Below are 20,879 nucleotides of genomic sequence, written 5' to 3' on the forward strand. Positions count from 1 at the left end.
ACCATACCGCTGCGCTTTTTGGCTTGTTTTAGTGATACTTGTTACAGTCACTGGTGCCCTTGTTAATTTTGTACATCATCTAGCTTTAAATCAATTACACACATTAATTAATTCAGCTTGCATTTGACAAGAGATCAGTGTTCATTCGTAGAATTTTTTTTTTCCCTTCACTTAGCTGGGGGGGGGGGGGGTGGGGGGGGGTTGGGAACTGAGCACAAGCAGGTCTAATATATAATATCCAGCATATCAAGCATTACTTGTGCATCTGGCAAGAAAGATCAAAATTTTTTGGAAATGTCAGTCAAGGACTTTAATCATTCATGTTAATTTTTATATAATGTAGCAGCAAGCATCTTTAAAATTAGCAAAATGGTTTCGGCACTTATCTAAGTGGCATATACATCTGATGACAACTTTGAGCAAATGGAGAACATTGCTTTTAAATATGTTGCTTAAAAATAATTCTATATGACAAATCCTGGCCATGTTTCATAACACCTGTAGTCCTGGCAAGAACCAAACATACTCATACTGAGAGCGAAGCTGCCAGGACTGCACAATTTTTTTCAGGTTTCCTGTTTCTACTCATTTTGAAAGCAACACTCACTAATAAAAGATTATTTAAAAGGTGTCCGTTACTAATGCTTTCAAAAAAATCTACTATAAAACTTGAAATAAACATGAATTTCATGAATATATTGACTCTGCCTTTAGTTTTTGTGCAATAAACATCCTTGTTCAAGTAAAATGAGCTCTGCCTCACTCAGCATTCTAATAATCATTAGGGCTCTATGGAGTAAGATCAACATAATGAACCAAGAGACATTGTCTGGTTAATATGAATGGCAGTAATATGGTAATTTTGAGCTCCAAAATGAAAGAAAGACAGGAGAGCCCCACTGAGCCCCCTACACTTTCTCTTCCACATGGCAAAGTTCCTGAATGAAAACAATCTCTCTTTCTCTCTCTCTGCCTCCAGAAGAGATTGAAAATATTAGAAAAGGGGGAAACAATGACATTTTACAGTAGTTGCTTAAGGGGATGCTGAAGATGAAAATGCACAATGCTATCTGTGTGACAGTCAAACTGAACAGCGCATCTGACTGTTGTTTATTGTTGGAAAATAGTTCAGGACTTCACTGTGACTGTATATACAGTACCATATAATACACGGCATACTAGTGTTGGATGAAGTTGGCAGATACAGCATATCAAATATCAGCTACTTTCAGTAGAGCACAATTCTTCTCCATTCAAAGCTTTGTGCAGCTACCATCACACTGCCACCATTTTGGTCCCTCATCCCGGTGACAGCTGTTAGGCTCCAAGAAAGAGTCTTTCTACTCAAACAAAAATTCCCAATGATTTACTGAATTTGTGGTCATCTAAAACGAATGTAATGTGAATGTTAAAACTGTAATAACTGATTTACATGATTACAGGGATTATAAATGATAAATTATATTTTAGGCTTCACTCCACTGAATAAATAAATAAAAATAAATATACAAATAAAAAAATACAATACGTTTTTGTTTTGTTTTTGAGCAAACATTTTTTAACAAATATAATCTAAAATTGCAAAACATATTTAACTTTTTTTTTCTTGTTTTAGATGAATACATCTAATCACATTTAGAAAAGTTTATGTTTAAAACAAGAAAAAAATATGGCAGTAAAGGGTAAATAACAATAAATAATTCAAAAAATATATTCTCTGAATTTATCTTGCTTGAAGGATGTTTAGATATGTTGAGTGGAAAACAAGACAAACTGCTGACTAAGACTTTTTTCAGTTTAGTTTTTCTTAATGTTTTATTATTATTATTTTTTATTTTTTTGCCCAGCCATAGGATTTTATAAACTAGGCTTAAGACCAAGACCACCAAAAGCTCAGAGGCAACAATGATGACTCCCTTTTCCAGCCTTCAACCTTCACTTTGCACCCAGACAAGGTTGTTAGTAAACTAGTAAAAGATGTAGTTGTGTAGTGTGTGGTGTATTATGTATTGAAATCCTTAAGAGGTAATGGAAACCAAATGACAAAGAATTCATATTAATACATTGCTACAATCAGCACTTACAGTATATAACACATGAAGGCAGATGACAAGGCCAAGGTGCACAGAACACATGGTCAATGTCATGAAATTCACATTTCACCATTCTTCAAAATAAGCAAAGCAGCACACTTGAAGACAGAAATGACAGAAGAAGAAAGAAAATGGTCTTCATACCATGAAGCACTAGTGGTCTGTTGCAAATTGAAGACCTTGTTGTTATGGTTGTGTAACCTGACTTTGCTTTGTATATTTAAAAAAGTAAATTCACAATGTCTTTCAGGAAAAATTCTGCTAGAATAACACTTTACTGTAAAATAAATCACTTTACTAGCTAATAGACAGATTGGCTTTTTTAATAAGTTGCACTGCATGGCAATTTACAACTTGAACTAACTGACTTTTCATGAAAGTTCAAATTATCTGGGCCCATATTCATTAAAATTCTTAGTGCAAAGTGTTGTTCCTAGTGACAGAATTCTGAGAAAATTCTTAGAAATGTGGGTGTTCCTTTAAAATTAAAGAAAATACCCTAGTAAAGAAGAAAGTAAAGAAGAAAGGATCTTAACCCTTAAAAGAGCTCTCAAGGTCCAAAATTGTTAGGAGACAGACAAGGACTTTTACGTCACCCGCTGGAGGCCACTCGCTCGTGAACGCATGTTTCGACAGTTAACGGAAGCTAGAGATTTAGGTTTAAGTTGTAAATAAGTGTATTTTTCCATGTTTCATCATGTCCCTTTAGAAGGCCTTTATTTACCCCCGGAGCCATGTGGACTTCTTTCATAATGGATGGGTAAAATTTTTTGGACTTAAAATTTTGGGTTACCATCCACTCCCATTATAAAGCTTGGATTAACCTGGACATTATAACTCCGACTGTATTCATCTGAATGAAGAATGTTATATACACCGTCCCTTTGAACTAAGACTCCTATGTAGAAATTTTAAAGCTAAATTAGGAGCTCTCTTAGAGGATTCTTAGAATCTTTAAGAATACGGGCCCTGATGTTTTAAGAGACTTACTGATTTGACTCTCAGTCATGAGGGTCTGTAGGGGTCCTCTCAACGATATCATTCGTGTTTCATGTTTTTTGCATGTTTCTGGGACCACATGACTTTGCTATTTGGCTACATATCTTTGATCATATCTTTTTTCAAATATGAGTAAGCATTAAAGTAGTTAACACGTTTATAATATTGTTAAATGTTCCCTAAGAAATAATAACACTAATTTATAAGTTTTTAACAGTTTATTAACCCACCAATTTTTACAAAGCTACTAGACCTGTTTCAGTCTGTTTCAGCGCATAGAAATTACAAAAATGGCAAAGAATATGTTAGCAATCTATATTTTTAGACTATATTTAAGTTTACACAACAAATTTAACTTAACATTAGTATTAAAGAACATCCTACCGGTGGTCCTGGTTCTCCTTTCTGTACTGGTGACCAAGCCAAGAGAGAGAATTGGGTTGGTTCAAGGTCGAAGGTTTGGAAACCATCCGTAGCTGCAGGGGTGACAGGCTCAGAAGAGCTGGATTTGGAGATCTCCTTTAGTGAATGTCTCTGTGATGCTAATGTTGTCTTCTCTGACACCCTAGATGTGCTAAAAGGTTTAGGCTCTGTTGTGGCAGGGGTCTGGATATCCAGTTTATTCTTCTGTTGGCCTGTTGGTCCGGCAGTGACAGCCTTCTCATTCTCTTTTAATATCTGTGGCTTTACAGATGCCTTCATGATGTTCTTCCTGGGGCTGGTTTGATGAATTGGCTTTGGAGATATTTGTGAAGTCCATCTCCCAAAGGAGGCCATGGCAGTTTGAGCTGTGGCCTGCAGGGGGAGCTGTAGTGTGGGCTGGGCTATTGTTGGTGGCACCGTGCTTTGTACAGACTGAGATGTAATTAGAACAGAGATGTTCAGGCCTTGTGAGGTTTCATGATTAACATGTACTTTGTCTTGTGTTAATGAAAGATGTCTGTCTTTAACCTCTGTTACCACATTTGGGGTCTGAAGGGTGACAGATATATTGGGATCCTGGGGTAATGGCGGTAAAAGTGGAGGGAGGTTTGGTCGATAAGTGTCAGCTTCCCTGCACTGTTTTTTAATGTACTTACAATAATTGTGAGCTGCCTTAGCAGAGGGATGAATATCAAACTGACAGATGGCTCCTTCAAACTGCACTGAGTTCTGGCTCATTTTTCCCAATCGAAAGTAGCCCTCTGGATCCAGCGTTTCCTCATTTTTAAAATGCAAATTTGCATGTACACCTGTCTTCCCACAAGAAGTATATAATTTAACCCTTTGGGCCTGGATTTCCAAAGCCAGGTTGTGGCACTGGCCATTGTGAACATCATAATCAAAATTTACAGTGTTCTTCTGGCCCAAGTAAACTAAAATTTGCCCCGGGATGAACTGCATCCCTAGCTGCAGTCGTTTCCTCTTTGTCACAATGGTGAAGAGGAAAGCATTGTTTACGCGATGTGAACATACGCTGAGGATTAGACAGAATGCCGAACCCAGTGATGCAGGGACGACGGAGCTCACTGGAACATCAATTCGTGCCCTCTGGGTTAGGATGACTCCTGATTTGAATGGGATGACACCATGAGGTGTAAAGCGTGTCCCAGATGGTCTTATCCCAATCAACCCCAGTCTCTGCAGCACGTCCACATCTACAAAAAGGAAAACCACAGATAATTGCACAGTAGTCACTACAAATACATGTTCTGGATTTAGGATCTAGGAGCAAAATGGATCTCATCATAGCTGCCAACTGAAGGCTTGCAGCTGCTACTCACACACTGAGACACTGAGCTCATTACAGGAACAGATCATTAACAAAATGTAGAACATATGCGGCCAAGGTAATGTTTCATCTGGGGTAAGGCTTCAGTTTTTCATTTAATTCTTTGCTGATGTTGTTACACTTAGAAAAATAACACTGTGTGGGCTACAGATTAATCACCTACTACAAATTCATTAGATCATTAGAGATCTGCAATAAATTAAATCAAGCAAAGTGAGTGGGAGTATCAATCTCAAACGTCCTTGTAAGATTTACGAAACCACAAGTATATTATACTGAACTGACTGAAGTGTTTAAGTTTATTATGTGGTTTAAACCAGCAAAAATATATTCTTCTTAATCTGTATTTGTTTTATCTGGTTTCCCAATAAAAATATCTAAACAGAATAAACTTACTTTATAAGCAAATCTGTGTTTGATAATAAGTCATTTCTCTTCTTATAGTTATTTTTGATTAAAGCAATGGGGTTAAGAAAAATGAACATCTCTGAAGTCTTATAACAGTTTTACAGTTTTAATTGGAAATCAAGATAATTTTTTTTTTTCTCTTTATTCCCACTGGTAATGACCAATATCAATAACACCCCATGTGATCCCTTTTATAACAAATAAATGTAACAAAATACAGTGCATAAGGTAGCAGAAGGAACAGTCAATGCAATCTGGCTTAGGACTGTCACTTCTGAACAGACAGTATTGAGTTTAGGATCAAAACAAATGAGAGTATGCATCACAAAACCAAATCTAACCCACACACATATCAACTAAACAAAAACTAGCTCAAAGTTTGCAGTTATAAAATATATCAAATATATAAATGTATTGGCTGCTTCATTGCTGAGCATGTTAGAAATAGGCGACAGATCATCTCCTGACAAACAGCAGGAGAACAACTGCTCTGAATTTAAAATAAATAACGATCTGAATAATTTCATAAACTCTAACAATAACTCCAGTGATGCACTTCAACTAAATACATGATGAACATCCACTGGTTCTGCTCACAAATCACAGTAAGGAGTGCTGTCTGAAAGAGTCATGACCAGCATGAAATAAACTTCTTCAAAGTAGGGTTCAACGATTAGCATGACCTGCTGACCAGGGCCAGTGTGAGCTAGTTTAGGACTAGTTGAAGCAATTGATACTTGCCCTACCAGTTCACATCTACAATTAGATCTTACATTTGTTTTTATGCTTTGAAAACTTATCTTTGACACCAGGCTAAAGGTTTTCTAGCTGGCTAAACTCCAGTCATAAGTGTTTAAAAAAAACCTGGTCTCCTTGCAGTTGGGTTTTACAAAAACACAAGGCCCAAACCTATCACTTAACCATAAAGTCCAACCCTTAACCAAACCCTTAAAGGAACACTCCACCGTTTTTTGAAATAGGGCTTATTCACATTATTTCCTACATTTAGATAGGTGGGCAAATGCATTTTTGTGTCAGTGCATGCATTGTTTTAGTTTGACTGGGTCGGCGTTAGCTTAGCTTAGCACAATGAATGGAATCCTTTGTTGCCAGCTAGCATGGCAGGAGTAAAAGTGATCAAAAAAAAAAAAAAAAAACAGCTAATTACTTCTTGTGGTCTGCGTATTCACAACGAGTACAAATAGCGATCCAGATTAACACTAGGCGATTTCCTAGGCAGATATTCACTTGGGACTATATTATGGGGAAGCACAGGCGAAGCACTGCTACTTCGGCGCAGAGAATCACGCAACACATGAAAACATCAACTCTATGTGAATACAGGTATAATATGGGTCGATCTATACATGCGTCATGATTAAAATAATCACTTACTCTGTGGACAGCTGTCCATTTGGTCCATTCGGCGTGGGGCGTTTTTTCCAGTTCACTTTGTCACACCGGAAAAAAAAATCGAGTACTGCAGAATGGATCAGCGCCGTGAAATCCTCTGTAGATGTGACACAACTTCGGGCACGCTCATCTTGATCTGACGTGTTGAGCCTGGTCATCAATGGCAAAAACATGTCCCACTCTCTACAGCACAGACACTCTATTTCCGTCGGTTATAGATTGGCATATTCCCCCACATTCACAGCACCAGTTCATGTTGGCTCTCATCCTCACGTCCTCAGGCTGTTGAGCGAACGCAACCTCCTCCTCCTGTCGTTCTATTTCCAAAGCACGCAGCTCGTCTTCTGTAAACTCTGGTTCAAATAGGTATGGTTCTGGTTCTTGACTGTCTGAGAAGTCACCCTCTTCGTCTCTCTCAAAATCAGCCATGTTCATCGCCATTCGTGTACTGTAAGGAAAATAGCCAGGCAGCTACTATTCACGCCGGTATGTTGACGGAAGTCGTGGGATTTCATGTGTTGCGTGATATCTCTGCGCCGAAGTAGCAGTGCTTCGCCTAAGCAGCAGTGCTTCGCCTTTGCTTCCCCATAATATAGTCCCAAGTCAATATCTGCCTAGGAAATCGCCTAGTGTTAATCTGGATCGCTATTTGTACTCGTTGTGAATACGCAGGCCACAAGAAGTAATTAGGTGGCTTTTTTTTATTTTTTTGATCACTTTTACTCAGGCCATGCTAGCTGGCAACAAAGGATTCCATTCATTGTGCTAAGCTAAGCTAACGCCGACCCAGTCAAACTAAAACAATGCATGCACTGACACAAAAATGTATTTGCCCACCTATCTAAATGTAGGAAATAATGTGAATAAGCCCTATTTCAAAAAACGGTGGAGTGTTCCTTTAACCCAATCATAATTGCAATTTTGGCTAAATTCTTATATCATGGGAGTCATGTGAGTGTGTTGGTTGTAAATGATAAGAGGAATGTTTGGGACCTGTGTGGATCCTTTTGGTGACATCAGTCAGTCAGTCAGCTGCAAAGACTACAGCCAACTGCCAACTATCATGTTCTGTGCCTGCATGAGAGGAAATAACTTTTTGTACCAGCAGGTGGCAGTAGTCTACATTCATCTGCTGTGACTTCAAAATTGTGTTGCACTGTGGTATATGGAGCTGCTTGAAGTGTACATATGAATTTGAATTTCTCCCTCTGTCCAAATCAAGGGGTCAAGGGACTGTCCAAATAAATATCCCTCATCCAAACACTTCAAAATGGCAACAGGGATTTCCCTGAGGAGAAGTGCTTAGGGAAGTTTTCAAGTGTGTGTCTGGAAGCAAAGTGGAACAAACCCTAGGACTAAGAATATACAAACACAGCAGCGCTTGCTTATAATTTTATCTTTGAATCATGTTAATCAGTTGCTCTTCACATTTTTCCTTCCAGTCAGCAATGCCATTTCAAAAATATTCAAGTATTGGAAGACTCAAATTCGATGTTTCTTTGTTTGTCCTTTATACATCGTTGTGTTCTTTCTTTCAACATGTTCATTTTTTTGTGTGTGTGTACTGGTTTGCTAAGCTAAACAGCCAATCAGAGTAATCTCTTCTGAACCACTGCAATGAATGGGCACCTTGCTTTTTCCATGTATATTAATTCTCTTTGATCAAAACATAGGGTGAAATCAAAGGAAGCGGCCTGTTACAGGCCTTAAAGGGTTAGTTCACCCAGATAGCAAATTTATGTAATTAATAACTTACCCTCATGTTGTTTTAAACCCGTAAGACCTCCGTTTATCTTTGGAACACAGTTTAAGATATTTTAGATTTAGTCCGAGAGCTCTCAGTCCCTCCATTGAAGCTTTGTGTACAGTATACTGCCCATGTCCAGAAAGATAAGAAAAACATCATCAAAGTAGTCCATGTGACATCAGAGGGTCAGTTAGAATTTTTAGAAGCATCGAAAATACATTTTGGTCCAAAAATAGCAAAAACAACGACTTTATTCAGCATTGTCTTCTCTTCCGTGTCTGTTGTGAGAGAGAGTTCTAAACAAAGCAGCTGGATATCCGGTTCACGAACGAATCATTCAGTTCACCAAACCGAACTGAATCGTTTTAAATGGTTCGCACCTCTAATACGCATTAATCCACAAATGACTTAAGCTGTTAACTTTTTTAATGTGGCTGACACTCCCTCTGAGTTCAAACAAACCAATATCCCGGAGTAATGCATGCACTCAAACAGTACACTGACTGAACTGCTGTGAAGAGAGAACTGTAGATGAACACCGAGCCGAGCCAAAATGCAATCAAAATATAAAAATAAATTAGAGCAATGCCATTAAAGGTAAAAAAATAATAAATTTAGCAGCATTATTTCAGTAATCATAAGAAACATAAGAGTAATAAATTTATCTTGATTCTGAACTTTGAATAAAAAAATGAACAGCGATTATATTAAACAATGTTTCTGAACTCAGAAGATTAAATGTCAAAAGATAAATAATATCAATTTAAGCAATGGCATTCAAGAAAAAAAAAGAAAGAAAAAAAAGCAAATAAAATTTAGCAGCAATATCTCAGATATTGTAACTTATCCTGTCAGTTGTACAACATTTTCTTTCAGAGGAAAAAACTCAGCCAGTGAGCTTTAATGAGCGTCATCTTTTTTTTTTAGTCATTGTGCTCGCACATGCAGCCTAGTGATGCACGGGTGCGTTTTTTTTCCAGCCCCCGGGTCCCGCTTTTATGAAATTATTTGGCCCGCCCCAGCCAGCAAATAAAGTAAAATTGATTTACCCACCCGGACCCGCGCATCGGGGACATCACGGAAGATACGTTGCTACTTAGACCTTCGTACTGTAACCTCATCAAAGAACCTAATAAAATATGAAAATATATATTCCAAATATTTCTTGTTCACTGAAGTTTCTCCCTCCAGCAGCGCCCGAGCTCGGCGCTATTAGCAGCGCATGCGCAGATCGTGAACAGCTCTGTTTCCTCCTGTCAAAGAGTTACTCAAGATGTGACGGAGCATGTGATTTGTTGAATGTAGTGAACGAATCCGCCCTTCACTGAACGAGATCGAGAGATCTTCTCATTTGTGAATGAGTTGAATGAACCGATACATCTCGTTTATGAACGAAATGAATGAGTATACAGGGTCAGTGAGCCAAGCATGTAAATCTCGATCAGCAATCAGCAGATACAAAGCGCAGTTATAGGAGCTGTGCAGATACGCTCGTTTTCATATTTAGCATACAGAACACTTTAAACTCCACGTTTAATCCCCGATTAATGTGGATATTATATATGAAACCTCGTGCTTCGTTCATCTGAACAATTTATTTAAAGTAGTTAATGCGATTATGCACACATTTTAGTAAAGCCAAAATACTAAAAATCAGTTTAGTAAAGCCACTAATGCAGCCATCTCTGTAGTGCTTTTTTTGATGCTTGCGTGAGGATAAAACACACAGACGTCCATAGGGAGGCACTGGAAGCTTGCGTTGCACACACCAACATGAAATCTGTCTCTTACAAAAGCATTCGATCAAATATCTTAAACTGTGTTCCAAAGATAAATGGAGGTCTTACGGGTTTGAAACAACATGAGGGTAAGTTATTAATTACATAAATTTGCTATCTGGGTGAACTAACCCTTTAATGTTCCATAGAGTTAACACACTGGATGCATTTGAAATGGAGACATAAACGGTGTAGACCACTGGAATAGGGTTGGGTATAAAAACCTGAATAGCGCTTTCTTCCACCCTCAATACCCATGGCTGAAGTGCCCTTGAGCAATGCACTGAACCCCCAGTTGCTCCTTGGGTGCTGGATATATAGCTGCCCACTGCTCTGGTTGTGTGTTCACGGTGCGTTCACTTCTAACTGCAGTGCGTGTGCACTTGGATGGGTTAAATGCAGAGCACCTATTCTGAGTATGGGTTACCATACTTGGCAAATGTCATGACTTTCACTTTTCAAGAAGGGAAAGCACTTGCACTCTGTTTTGTTGGCAGCGCACACATCTGTAGCACGAGCGCGTTTTGAAGATATCGTCTTTTGTGCTCAGCTGAAGAAAAATGCATACATGTTTGAAACAAGTGGAGGGTTAGAAAATCATGACAGAATTTTCATTCTTGAAGTGAGGTAATCCTTTTATTTAATGTTTGAAGTTATATTAGTCTAATTGTTTTGCTGTGTTTTTTTTTTGTTAAAACCACAGTCAATAGATGTTCTTGTAGGCCCAAGTGTTCTGTAGGCAGCTGCTTTTTGGTCATGTTGTGCAGCTGCAACAGAATGCTTTGTAAAACAACACAGAATATGTTTGACATCTATTTTTTTATTTTTTATTTTGGAATTGGAATTAATAAGCAGATCAACATCAATTAAATTAAAACGATACCTAAGTCTACACTTGAATCAGCATCAGATCCAAGAACCAGGCTAATACAGTATCTACCAAAACTTCCTGTTGCCTGTGAAATTTGTCAGAATTAAATGCCAGTGGAAAGTGGAACATCATACACTGGAAAACATACTTTACATGAAAGATAAGAGCAACGGCCAGAGAAGAATTCCAGAAACTCTCCAGCTACGGCTTACAAAGATGACTTGATCATAAGTCATGCAGCAGATACCCAGAGAAATCTCAGGCAGCAGAATGGGAATGTGCTATATGGACTGTCTCACATATGGGTAAAAACATAAAACATACACTCGAAAAAATGTTCATGCCTTGTTTTAAACATGATGGCAGTTGCATTTCATTAATGTCTGACACATTAGCACCATATGTTACATGTACATCAACGATTTAGACTGGATGTGTCGGATAATATGAACATCCCACCACATAAAATCTGTACAGAGCAGATGTGGGAATTCTAGACACACCTTGAAAAAGAAACCAATAGGTTTAGGCTTCCTGATTGAAACAAAAAGCCAAAAAAAGTGAACATGCTAGTCCTTCATGTCATGCATAGCTTCTCAATTCTGTACAAAGCACAAAACCTCAAAAACCAAAAACAAACACAGAATATATCCAATATTATAAACTCATTCATCTATAGCCAGTAAACGACTCAGGTTACGAATGTAACCATGGTTTCTTGAGTAGGGAATGAGACACTCCGTCCTCTAGGTGTCGTTATGGGGAACACCTCGTCGTGGCCCGTGTCTGAAGCATACATTGAAAAAACACCAATGAGTTGGCCGGTGACAGCCTCTGACGTCATTACTGGCACAACTATAAATAGGCACCGGGAGAACACGTCATTCACTTCTTCATCTGAAGCTTGCGTCCGAAGCATGGCAGGGAGCTAGAAGACGCAGTGTCTCTCCTCAGGCAACCATGGTTACATTCGTAACCTGAGATGTTCCCTTTCAAGGGAACTTCGAACTACATCCTCTAGGGGTCGTTATGGGGAACAGTATACCCAAGATGCCATGCTGAGGGGAGTGCAGGCCAGAATCATGGCGAACACTAAGTACCAACCATTTCCATGGGAGTTGCCCCTGGGACGTTTAGACGGCTGTCCGTGACATTACCCCTTAAAGCCAAAGGCCTAAGCTGCATACCCAACTTATTTGTTAGGGCTTCGGCCCAGGGTAAAGCTGAAGGCTTGGAATCAAGAAAGATTCCTTTAAAGGGATACGGCTAAGAACCAAGCATTTCATTCTAAGTTTTGCCTGTCACACAGGGGCTACCGCTTGCTCTTGCATAAGCTTGCTGAAGGAGCTGTATCAACAGATCCCAAGTAGCAACACCCTGTTTAGATATGTATCCAAGGATACATAGGTGGAGTGGAGCCCAAGATGAACAGGGCTTTTACCAACTCAAGAAAGGGCACGAAGCAACCACGCAAAGTCCTCCCCATATAGGATTTTAGAAAGAACGCAGAGCACTAGTGTGCGATCTTACCACAGTGTGGATTTCAGAAAGTGTACTTGGAAAAGCCACTTGTAATAAAAGGTTTCTCACCCGAATTAAAGGGTTGTTTTTTTTTTTGATTATATGAAGAGAGCGTGCCATATGTTTGAGATCATTTTTACTTTGTTGACTGTTTCCCATCAAGGAGACCGCTGAATGTGCCTCATTAAATGGTTTCGTGGTGCTCGTTGTTGCAATTTAAAACGCAATTTCAATGTTTTCAAATGACACTATAGTAGTAAAAATAAAATTATCCCAAACGTAACTGTGGCGCTTGTGGCTGTGCTGCGCAGGCAATGAAGCACTTTTTTCACATCAAACATTTTATGCAAGTATTATGACCAGTACTTTTTTGTTTGATCCTGTTCTGCAAAATGTTCGATTTTAAATTTCTGCGTTCGGCTAAGCCTATTTGTTTTATAAAATCCGGCATTTACAGTGCATTAGATACGAGGACAAGCGAGTGCGGGTTTGGCTAGATGTATTTGTAGGTTATTGCTCACGTCTCGTTCTGCACATATCCAAATGTTTCCATATTCGCAATGTATCTGAATGTTAAACTATAATTTATTTTTTTATTTTATTTTTGTATGTAAACTAGACTGAAAAGATCATCCTCTTCACATGAGCAAAAACATCCTTGGTATAACAACAGAGTGGACTGGTATACTATACTACTTTATTTAAACTGACCAGTGTAACCTTTTATGTTTGGTTGACTGTACTTTATTTGAATAATGAATAGATTGCGATGTAAGTTTGAAATTAGAATGCACTTTATATGTTCTGTGTCATTTATACCAAACACAAATATTGCTGTTTGCTAGTGTGTTTGCAGCACTACTATATATATATATATATATATATATATATATATATATATATATATTTTTTTTTTTTTTCAGTTTAATTGATTTTTATTTATGAAATTGTATTTATTTTATTTAAATGTATATTTAAGTTTACATTTGTGTTCCAACAAACTTGAACAATTCTGCTTCATAAATGCATAAAAACTTTGATGTAAATGATTGACTTTTTAGGTAATATATATATATATATATATATATATATATATATATATATATATATATATATATATATATATATATATATATATATATATATATATATTAGGGCTGTCATATGATTAAAATTTTTTATCAAATTAATCAGAATTTTCAGTGGATTAATCATGATTAATCACTATTTGCAATTACACCTGAATCCTTTTTTTTTTCCTGAAATGCATACCAAAAGATAAATAACAGGACACAGATACATAATTTTCATTTATTGATTCATCAATATGTGGTTCTTTTTTTCTGAATTTCAAAAGTTTAACATTTACTTAGATCAAATTTACCTGAGCACTATATCAAAACCATGCCATTTAACTACAGATAGTGTAAGAGTTTTAGGTGAACCAGTGGTTAAATATAGCCACATATCTATGAAATTATGCATAGAGAAACTCGAAAGAATGAACTCAGAAACACAAACATGCACCACCATCACATAAGCAGCACTCTGGGCACTCTTGTTTTTGGGAGGTGTTCATTTGCTCTGCCACAATACTTTAGGATCGATTTTTTCACGTTCTGAAGGCTTCAAGTGCCAGGAAAAGTTAAACCAATTAAAAATGCATATGCTTTTCCAAACAGCTGTAATTTTCGCTGCATTGCATGTAGGCGTTCTGCGCATGCGCAGTGTGAAACACAGGACACTATAACAGGAAGAAGCTCCAGCGTACTATCAACTACCAAAGTCGTCTCTGTTTATCCAGCTTGGCATGAATGTATTTGAGAGTAACTGGGGTAAAACCTTAAGCTTCTTCTGTGTTTTCGTCGCGGCGCTCGTCGCCGTTTTTTACTATCTTGAGAATTCAGAGATCGACGAGACTTTCCTGACCTGAATAATTTGTCACACTGCACATGCGTGAAATGCATTAAAAAATTTGACGTAATTAACAACAAACAACTAATTAACGTCGTTAACGCGCTATTTTTGACAGCCCTAATATATATATAACCTGTTTTATATATTTAATACTTTTATATACTATTTTATACAGTTTATTGATTTGTTTGGTTAACTTTGGATAATTTTTTTTTATTTTAATACAGTGCAGTTCACAGAATTAAGATTAGAGAGATGGTTCAAGTCTGTGCTCAATAAATGATGATAAGTTTAGAAATGTTGTGCATCCACTTATTATTAGTGTGATATTTGAGCATGCAAATGAAGGAGAAAACTTCAAGATATCGGCCCTTAATATCGTCAGCACATATCGGCCATCGGCTGACCCTGACCTCTAAACACTGGCATCGGCATCAGCTATAGAAAAACCTGTATTGCTCTATCTCTAGAATGGTGCATCCCAAAACTAAATGTTTAAGAGTCATCAACTCGATCTGTGGAAATAACACTGGAGCGCTCTGGGGAAAGAACAGAGGACTCAATCTACATGAGAGGAGAACTCAGAATTTAGAAAGAGAGTAGCGCACTCATAGGCGACCCTTCTTAGTAAAGGGGAGCACTGCTAAACTACTGCTAAACTCCAACATTTTTTTGTATCCCCCCCCCCCCCGCCTTTTAAATATCTCCCTAATTCTGAGGTCTCAAGGTTGGCAAGTATGGACACGGGTCACGACGAAGTGTTCCCCATAGCGACCCCCAGAGGACGCAGCTTGACATTCCCTTGAAAGGGAACTCAGTGACATCCAATCAGGCACAATGCCATTCAAATTAGGTTGGAATCAAATGCAAAACATATAGAATTGTGCAAACAATGGCTTCTGATTGACTTGAGAAATAACCGACTCAGAGCAGTTATAGGTTGCTGATTGAATTCTTTTCCATATATCATCTAAATATAGTTAACTCTTCCAAATAAGGAGCACACTGCTCCTAAAAATATAGTGCCTGTAGCCTTTTTTATCTCTGACTTATGGAAAACTCCAGTGGGTTGTAACATTACAGGTCTATTTATCCAAGTCCTGTCAAGTATCCTCAAATACTATTGCAAGGCAGAGTAAGATCTTTGGACTTCAATGAACCCGTGTGCTCATGTAACATACTGGGTTATGGCACGGATGTCAAGAACATGGTAGAACTGAACAGACATTTCGCATGTTGATCAGGCACTAAAATTCTGTTAGAAATGTAATGTACAGATTTAGGAAATGTATTAATGAAAATTGAGACTTACCTGCAGACTGTGCTTGTACAAACATTAGACAGCATGTACAGTAAAGAACAACGGAGAGAAAGACAGCTCTCCTGTTTAAAAAAAAAGAGAAAAGAATTACAATTACAAATTGAACAGGTCAAACATTTAGCTGACATCTATATGTGATTTTTCAATATTTCTTGACAACTTCACAGCTCAAGCAATAATGTAAACAGAAGATTTAACTTAATAGCATGAAATTGACTCATGTAAAAAACATCTGTTGGAACTAAAGTGATTTATTTCCAGTCATTTTTATTCAAATTTTTCTAAGGTTAATATTTTTAGCCTTTACCCAGAGTATTAAACCACTTAAGAACTACCCAGATAATGCATCTGACATAAAAACAGGTTTACACAATACTTTTGAAAGGTTTGGGGTCGTTACATTATGTTTTTGAAAGAAAAATTACTTACGCTCAAGTCTGCATAAAAAAATACAGTAAAAACAAGTATATTGTGAAATATTATTACAATTTAAAACAACTGTTTCTTATTGTAATACATTTAATATTGTATAATTTATTTCTGTGATGGGAAAGCTGAAACTTCAGTCTTCAGGGTCACATGATTCTTCAGAAATCATTGTAATATACAGATTTGATGCTCAACAAACATTTATTATTATTATCAATGTTGAAAACAGTTGTGCAGCTTTTATTATTTAAATATTTTTTCTGAAAACCATGATAAATTTTTGCGATTGTATAATAAATAGAAAGATTAAAAGAACACAATTTATTTTAAATTGATTTTGTACCAACATAAATGTTTTTACTGTCACTTTTGATTAATTCAATATGTCCATCCTGAATATATTATTCATTTCTTAAAATAAATCTTATTGACCCAAAACATTTGAATGGTAGTTTATAACCAAAGAATTTAGTTAAGTTCAAAGATTTCTTTAATTTCCCTCACGAATACTGATAAGAAAACTGTAAAGAAAGGGTGGCCAATCAAAAAGACAAGCACTTTATGTTAAAAACTCCGATATTACAACAGTGAGAAAACAACAATGCCTCTGATAGTCATTTAAAACCCCTGAAAGGTCAAACCAAAGAACAAGAAATACCTTTGCCAATGGTCTTTTTCTTTCTCTCAGTTACTGAAAAAAAAAAAAAAAGTATTGGGATCACATTGTCCCATTCTACACTAAAGCATCACCACACCCATTACCAGTCTAGTCAGTGTCCAAAAGCAGCACTTTTTCTGCCCCCATGTGCTGACAGTGTGGATGTGGGGATGCCATTTGTGATCAAATATTGTACTGTATGCAGTTTTACTTTAGTCAGCATTTTCAGTCATAGCCACAAGAACTGTACGCTTGCCATTTTGCCCCCTCCCATATCCACTTTAACACATAATACAGTTCAGAGAGTGCAAGAGAGAGAGGGGGGGGGGGGGGGGGGGCAGAAATCTAAACACAAGATTTCACAGTCCCCTCAAACAAATTCCTATAATGGAGAACAGTCAAAATTTGCAACAGCTGATCTCTCTTTGGCAATAACACGTGTCAAAAGATAGAAAAAGACCAAACATGGCTCTTGAAAAAAAAAGATAAACTAGTTTGCCTATAAATATTATTAGAACCTAAACAATGAAATATTAATAAAAAATAATTCCACAAATAATCACTGAAAACAAGAGTTTATATGTTAAACAATTTTCACTCTTAAGTCATTTGATCTGGTTTTTAAGATTTTTAAAATATTTTTATGATAAAAAAATGCTGAGCAAAATAAACAGCTGAGCAGGGCTGGTCATTCATTCCAGAGATTAAAATAAATTAGCCTACTATTCTAAAACATCATTGGTTACAAAAAATAAAAAAGCATTTAATGCATTCATTATAGCTAATTCATTAAAATTATATCCACATCCATATATAGGTCATATAATAAAAAGATACAAATAAGTTAACTTTCCTCCAGCAAATTCTTTACTTCTGGAGGAAGAATATTTATGTGTCCCATTCATTCATCAAGTTTCCCCAAGCTGAGCTGACAGCCAACAGGCTAATTTATGACCAATTTAACGTTTGTGTCAAATCTATCTAAATATCCATTATCATGACGTGAGAGCGCTGTTACTCACCCCCCGACTCCAGCTGCTTTGAGTCTGGAGCTCGGAGCACTGTCCGGCTCCATCGCGCTTACTTCATTCTTCCTCGGGGGTGTTTGCTGCTGCAGTCAAGACATGACAGAGTTGCTGAATTACTTCCATATCACAATGTCCTTTAATAAGGTCTTAATGCAACACAAATGCACAATACTGCATGCCGTGGTCTCTCCCCAGTGCCAAATGTAGTACTTTCCAAAGAGTGGATGCAGCCTTCTTCATCTGACAATAACAAATCAGGTGATGCTGAAAGCTGGAAAGTTAAGTCCCAAGCGACATAGACATGGTTTGCTGAGGTGAAGTACAAGCACTTAGTCAAGTCGCCGACTAAATCAAGAACTTAGTAGGCATGCTGAAGATTTGGAAGCACGTTTCCCTCTGTCGCCCTCAACTGTCTTCTGAGAAAGAAACACTTCAAATTCGCTCTGGAAACTACAAGGGATTCAGTGGAAGGTGTGTCTTACCAAAAGGTACCCGTTTATTTTCGTTTTCGTCAAAAAAAATAATGAAGCGGAAAGAAAAAGAAAAAAAAGAAAAGAAAAATAAACATCGATGATAAAAGAACGTCAAACAAAACAATTTAAATACAAAGCTGATAATTTATCACAAATGTGCATCATTCTCCAACTTGCCTTTCGTTCTTGTAAGGGTAATTTAGCTTTCAACAAGAAGAAATAGGCCCTTCTCTATTTTTTTATTTTTATGTCTATTTTTATGTCTATTTTTATATTTTGGTATTGTACGTATAGCTACTCAGTTACTTTACCATGTGGAATACAGAATTAATCAATGAAAATATTCATTCCTTCATTCATTCTTTAACAAAATGTGTATTTAATTGTGTGGGGTTTTCCACTGTGATGACAACTTCTTTCATCTTTAATGTCATTGTCTTGCTCAGATCTTGCTTTGAATGTAGTGGCATACTGTGCTGTGAAATTCCCTCTTCTCCCTCAAATAAATAAATAAATAAATAAATTTATAAATAAATAAATAATAATAATAATAATAATAATAATAATATACCATAATTTCAGGCTTCAATGGCCGGGCTTCTTGAAACACAGTTGACAGTATTCTACGTGGATCCATCATAGCACACATTTAGCTGTGATACAGCATAAACATGGTCAATTAAACATAAAAAATACATAATTTTAATACACATGATTGTTAGCCTAATATTGTAATTATATATATATTTTTATTTTATTTTTAAGTGTTAAAATGTTTTAAAACATTTCTTTCCTACATCCTTCCTTTCTTCCACAATTCCTTAACACAGAGACTTTCCTCAAAACATCTTTTTTTTTTTTTTTTTGACATGAGGATGTCATGACATGTGGCCAGTAAATGATGCCAGAATTGGGGTGAGCTGCTGCTTTTTAGCTTTATTTCATACACATTCTTTAAAGTATGGAAGCCGATTTATATAAATAAAATATAAATAAACTACTTACTTACTAACAAGAGCACTTCATCACATTGCAACCACCACATTATACTACTGTAGAGGATGTTCTTACAGTGGAATACTGTATCTTCTTCATGACAAGACCTATATACAACCTCCAAAAACATGTCATTTTGACTCATCTGTCTTAGAATATCATCCCCAAAGTCTTGGCCATAATCTAAATGGTTTTTAGCAAGCATGCAAAGAGCTTTGTTGTTCTTCTTGGTAAGTAGTTGATTCTTAAAGTTGTATGTGAGCATTAACCTTAGCTGATGCCTGAGAAACTTGCAGTACAGTTCTTTTTCAAAGATCATTTGAAGGACTTGGTTAAATTTGGCGGGGTGGAGTCTTCTGGGAATAATCTTCTCCATTTAGTGGTTATGGCTCACACTGATTCAGATGAGTCAAAGAACCTTAGAAAAAGGCCTTGTACATTTCTGAACTACTTTTCTCAGCAGTTATGGAAAGTTGTTTGATTAAGGTATTGTGTTGAAGCTTTGTAGTGATGACTTGTCACTGATGAAAGGGTTCAATATTTGAGCTATTTTAATTCAACATGACAGGCTGCAGTCAAACCTGACTGTGTTAATCTCCCAAATCCAATTACAAACTCCAACCTGCCTGTTAAATATTTTAATCATCTGCTGTATTATAAAATGAGGTAACTATATCAGTAATGCAGATATTGGCTGCACTGGCTTACCTGTGAATGTGAAACTGATGCATATTTTAGCCTTTTATACCTCTCATACAAAAGGCAGCATAAAGATCTCTGCAACTACAGGTGCCATGTTAATTTAATTTTGTATTCTTGGCAATATAATAATGGAAGCCAGTTGATTTTATGTCTTATTTTCATAATGGATTCAAAAGTTTAACCTGTGCTTTGAGGGTTTTGTAGACAGAAATGACGGAGCCAAGTATGAAGTCTAGACCAAATGCTGTAAATTAGTGAAAGGACAGTTTATCATTGTGACGACTGGATGAAGGAGGAGCTGGAAACAAGTGTGAGTTAAACAGTTTAATGAATATAAAACAAACAAACAAGAGTACAACACGATGCTGGGAAGATGACAATCCAAGGTGGCGGTGAGACGGTGAGTAATCCAGATGGTGACGATGAGAAGGCAGCAGGAGAGGATGGCACAGGAACTGCGGGGAATCGAGCCGAAGGTAAGTCGTGATGCTTGTGGAAGTGCGAAGAGTGGATGAGGTTCCGGGGGAAGACACAGACATCCAATGCAAACAACACAGAAGCTAGAGACAGAGATCAGACATGAAACAACGTTCTCACAAACACACGACGTGAGACAAGCCAATATATAGGGAGTGTGTAATGAGTGACAGCTGCTGCTGATGACAATTAACGGAGACGCCCACAAACTAATCAGTGCAGATGCGAAACACACAGACTTCACCACAAAGTGCAAAACCCAGAGATCACGGTTTAC

The 20,879-nt window shown here is 37.1% G+C and overlaps 1 protein-coding gene across 1 annotated transcript in view; it reads right to left on the reverse strand.

Moving 5' to 3' along the window:
* The window catches only part of LOC127997392 (collagen alpha-1(XXVII) chain B), a 118,345-nt gene extending 99,966 nt beyond the window's left edge, over positions 1–18,379 (reverse strand). Inside the window, exons 1-3 of the mRNA XM_052592022.1 lie at positions 17,949–18,379; positions 15,831–15,901; positions 3,477–4,729 (exon numbers count right to left, since the gene is read on the reverse strand). Of these exons, the coding sequence (XP_052447982.1) occupies positions 3,477–4,729; positions 15,831–15,901; positions 17,949–18,001 (1,377 nt within the window). The 5' untranslated portion in view covers positions 18,002–18,379. The remainder of the gene's footprint in view (positions 1–3,476; positions 4,730–15,830; positions 15,902–17,948) is intronic.
* Between the last annotated feature and the right edge of the window lie 2,500 nt (positions 18,380–20,879).

This window comes from Carassius gibelio, chromosome A5 (genome assembly GCF_023724105.1).
Source record: "Carassius gibelio isolate Cgi1373 ecotype wild population from Czech Republic chromosome A5, carGib1.2-hapl.c, whole genome shotgun sequence".
Taxonomy (NCBI): Eukaryota; Metazoa; Chordata; class Actinopteri; order Cypriniformes; family Cyprinidae; genus Carassius; species Carassius gibelio.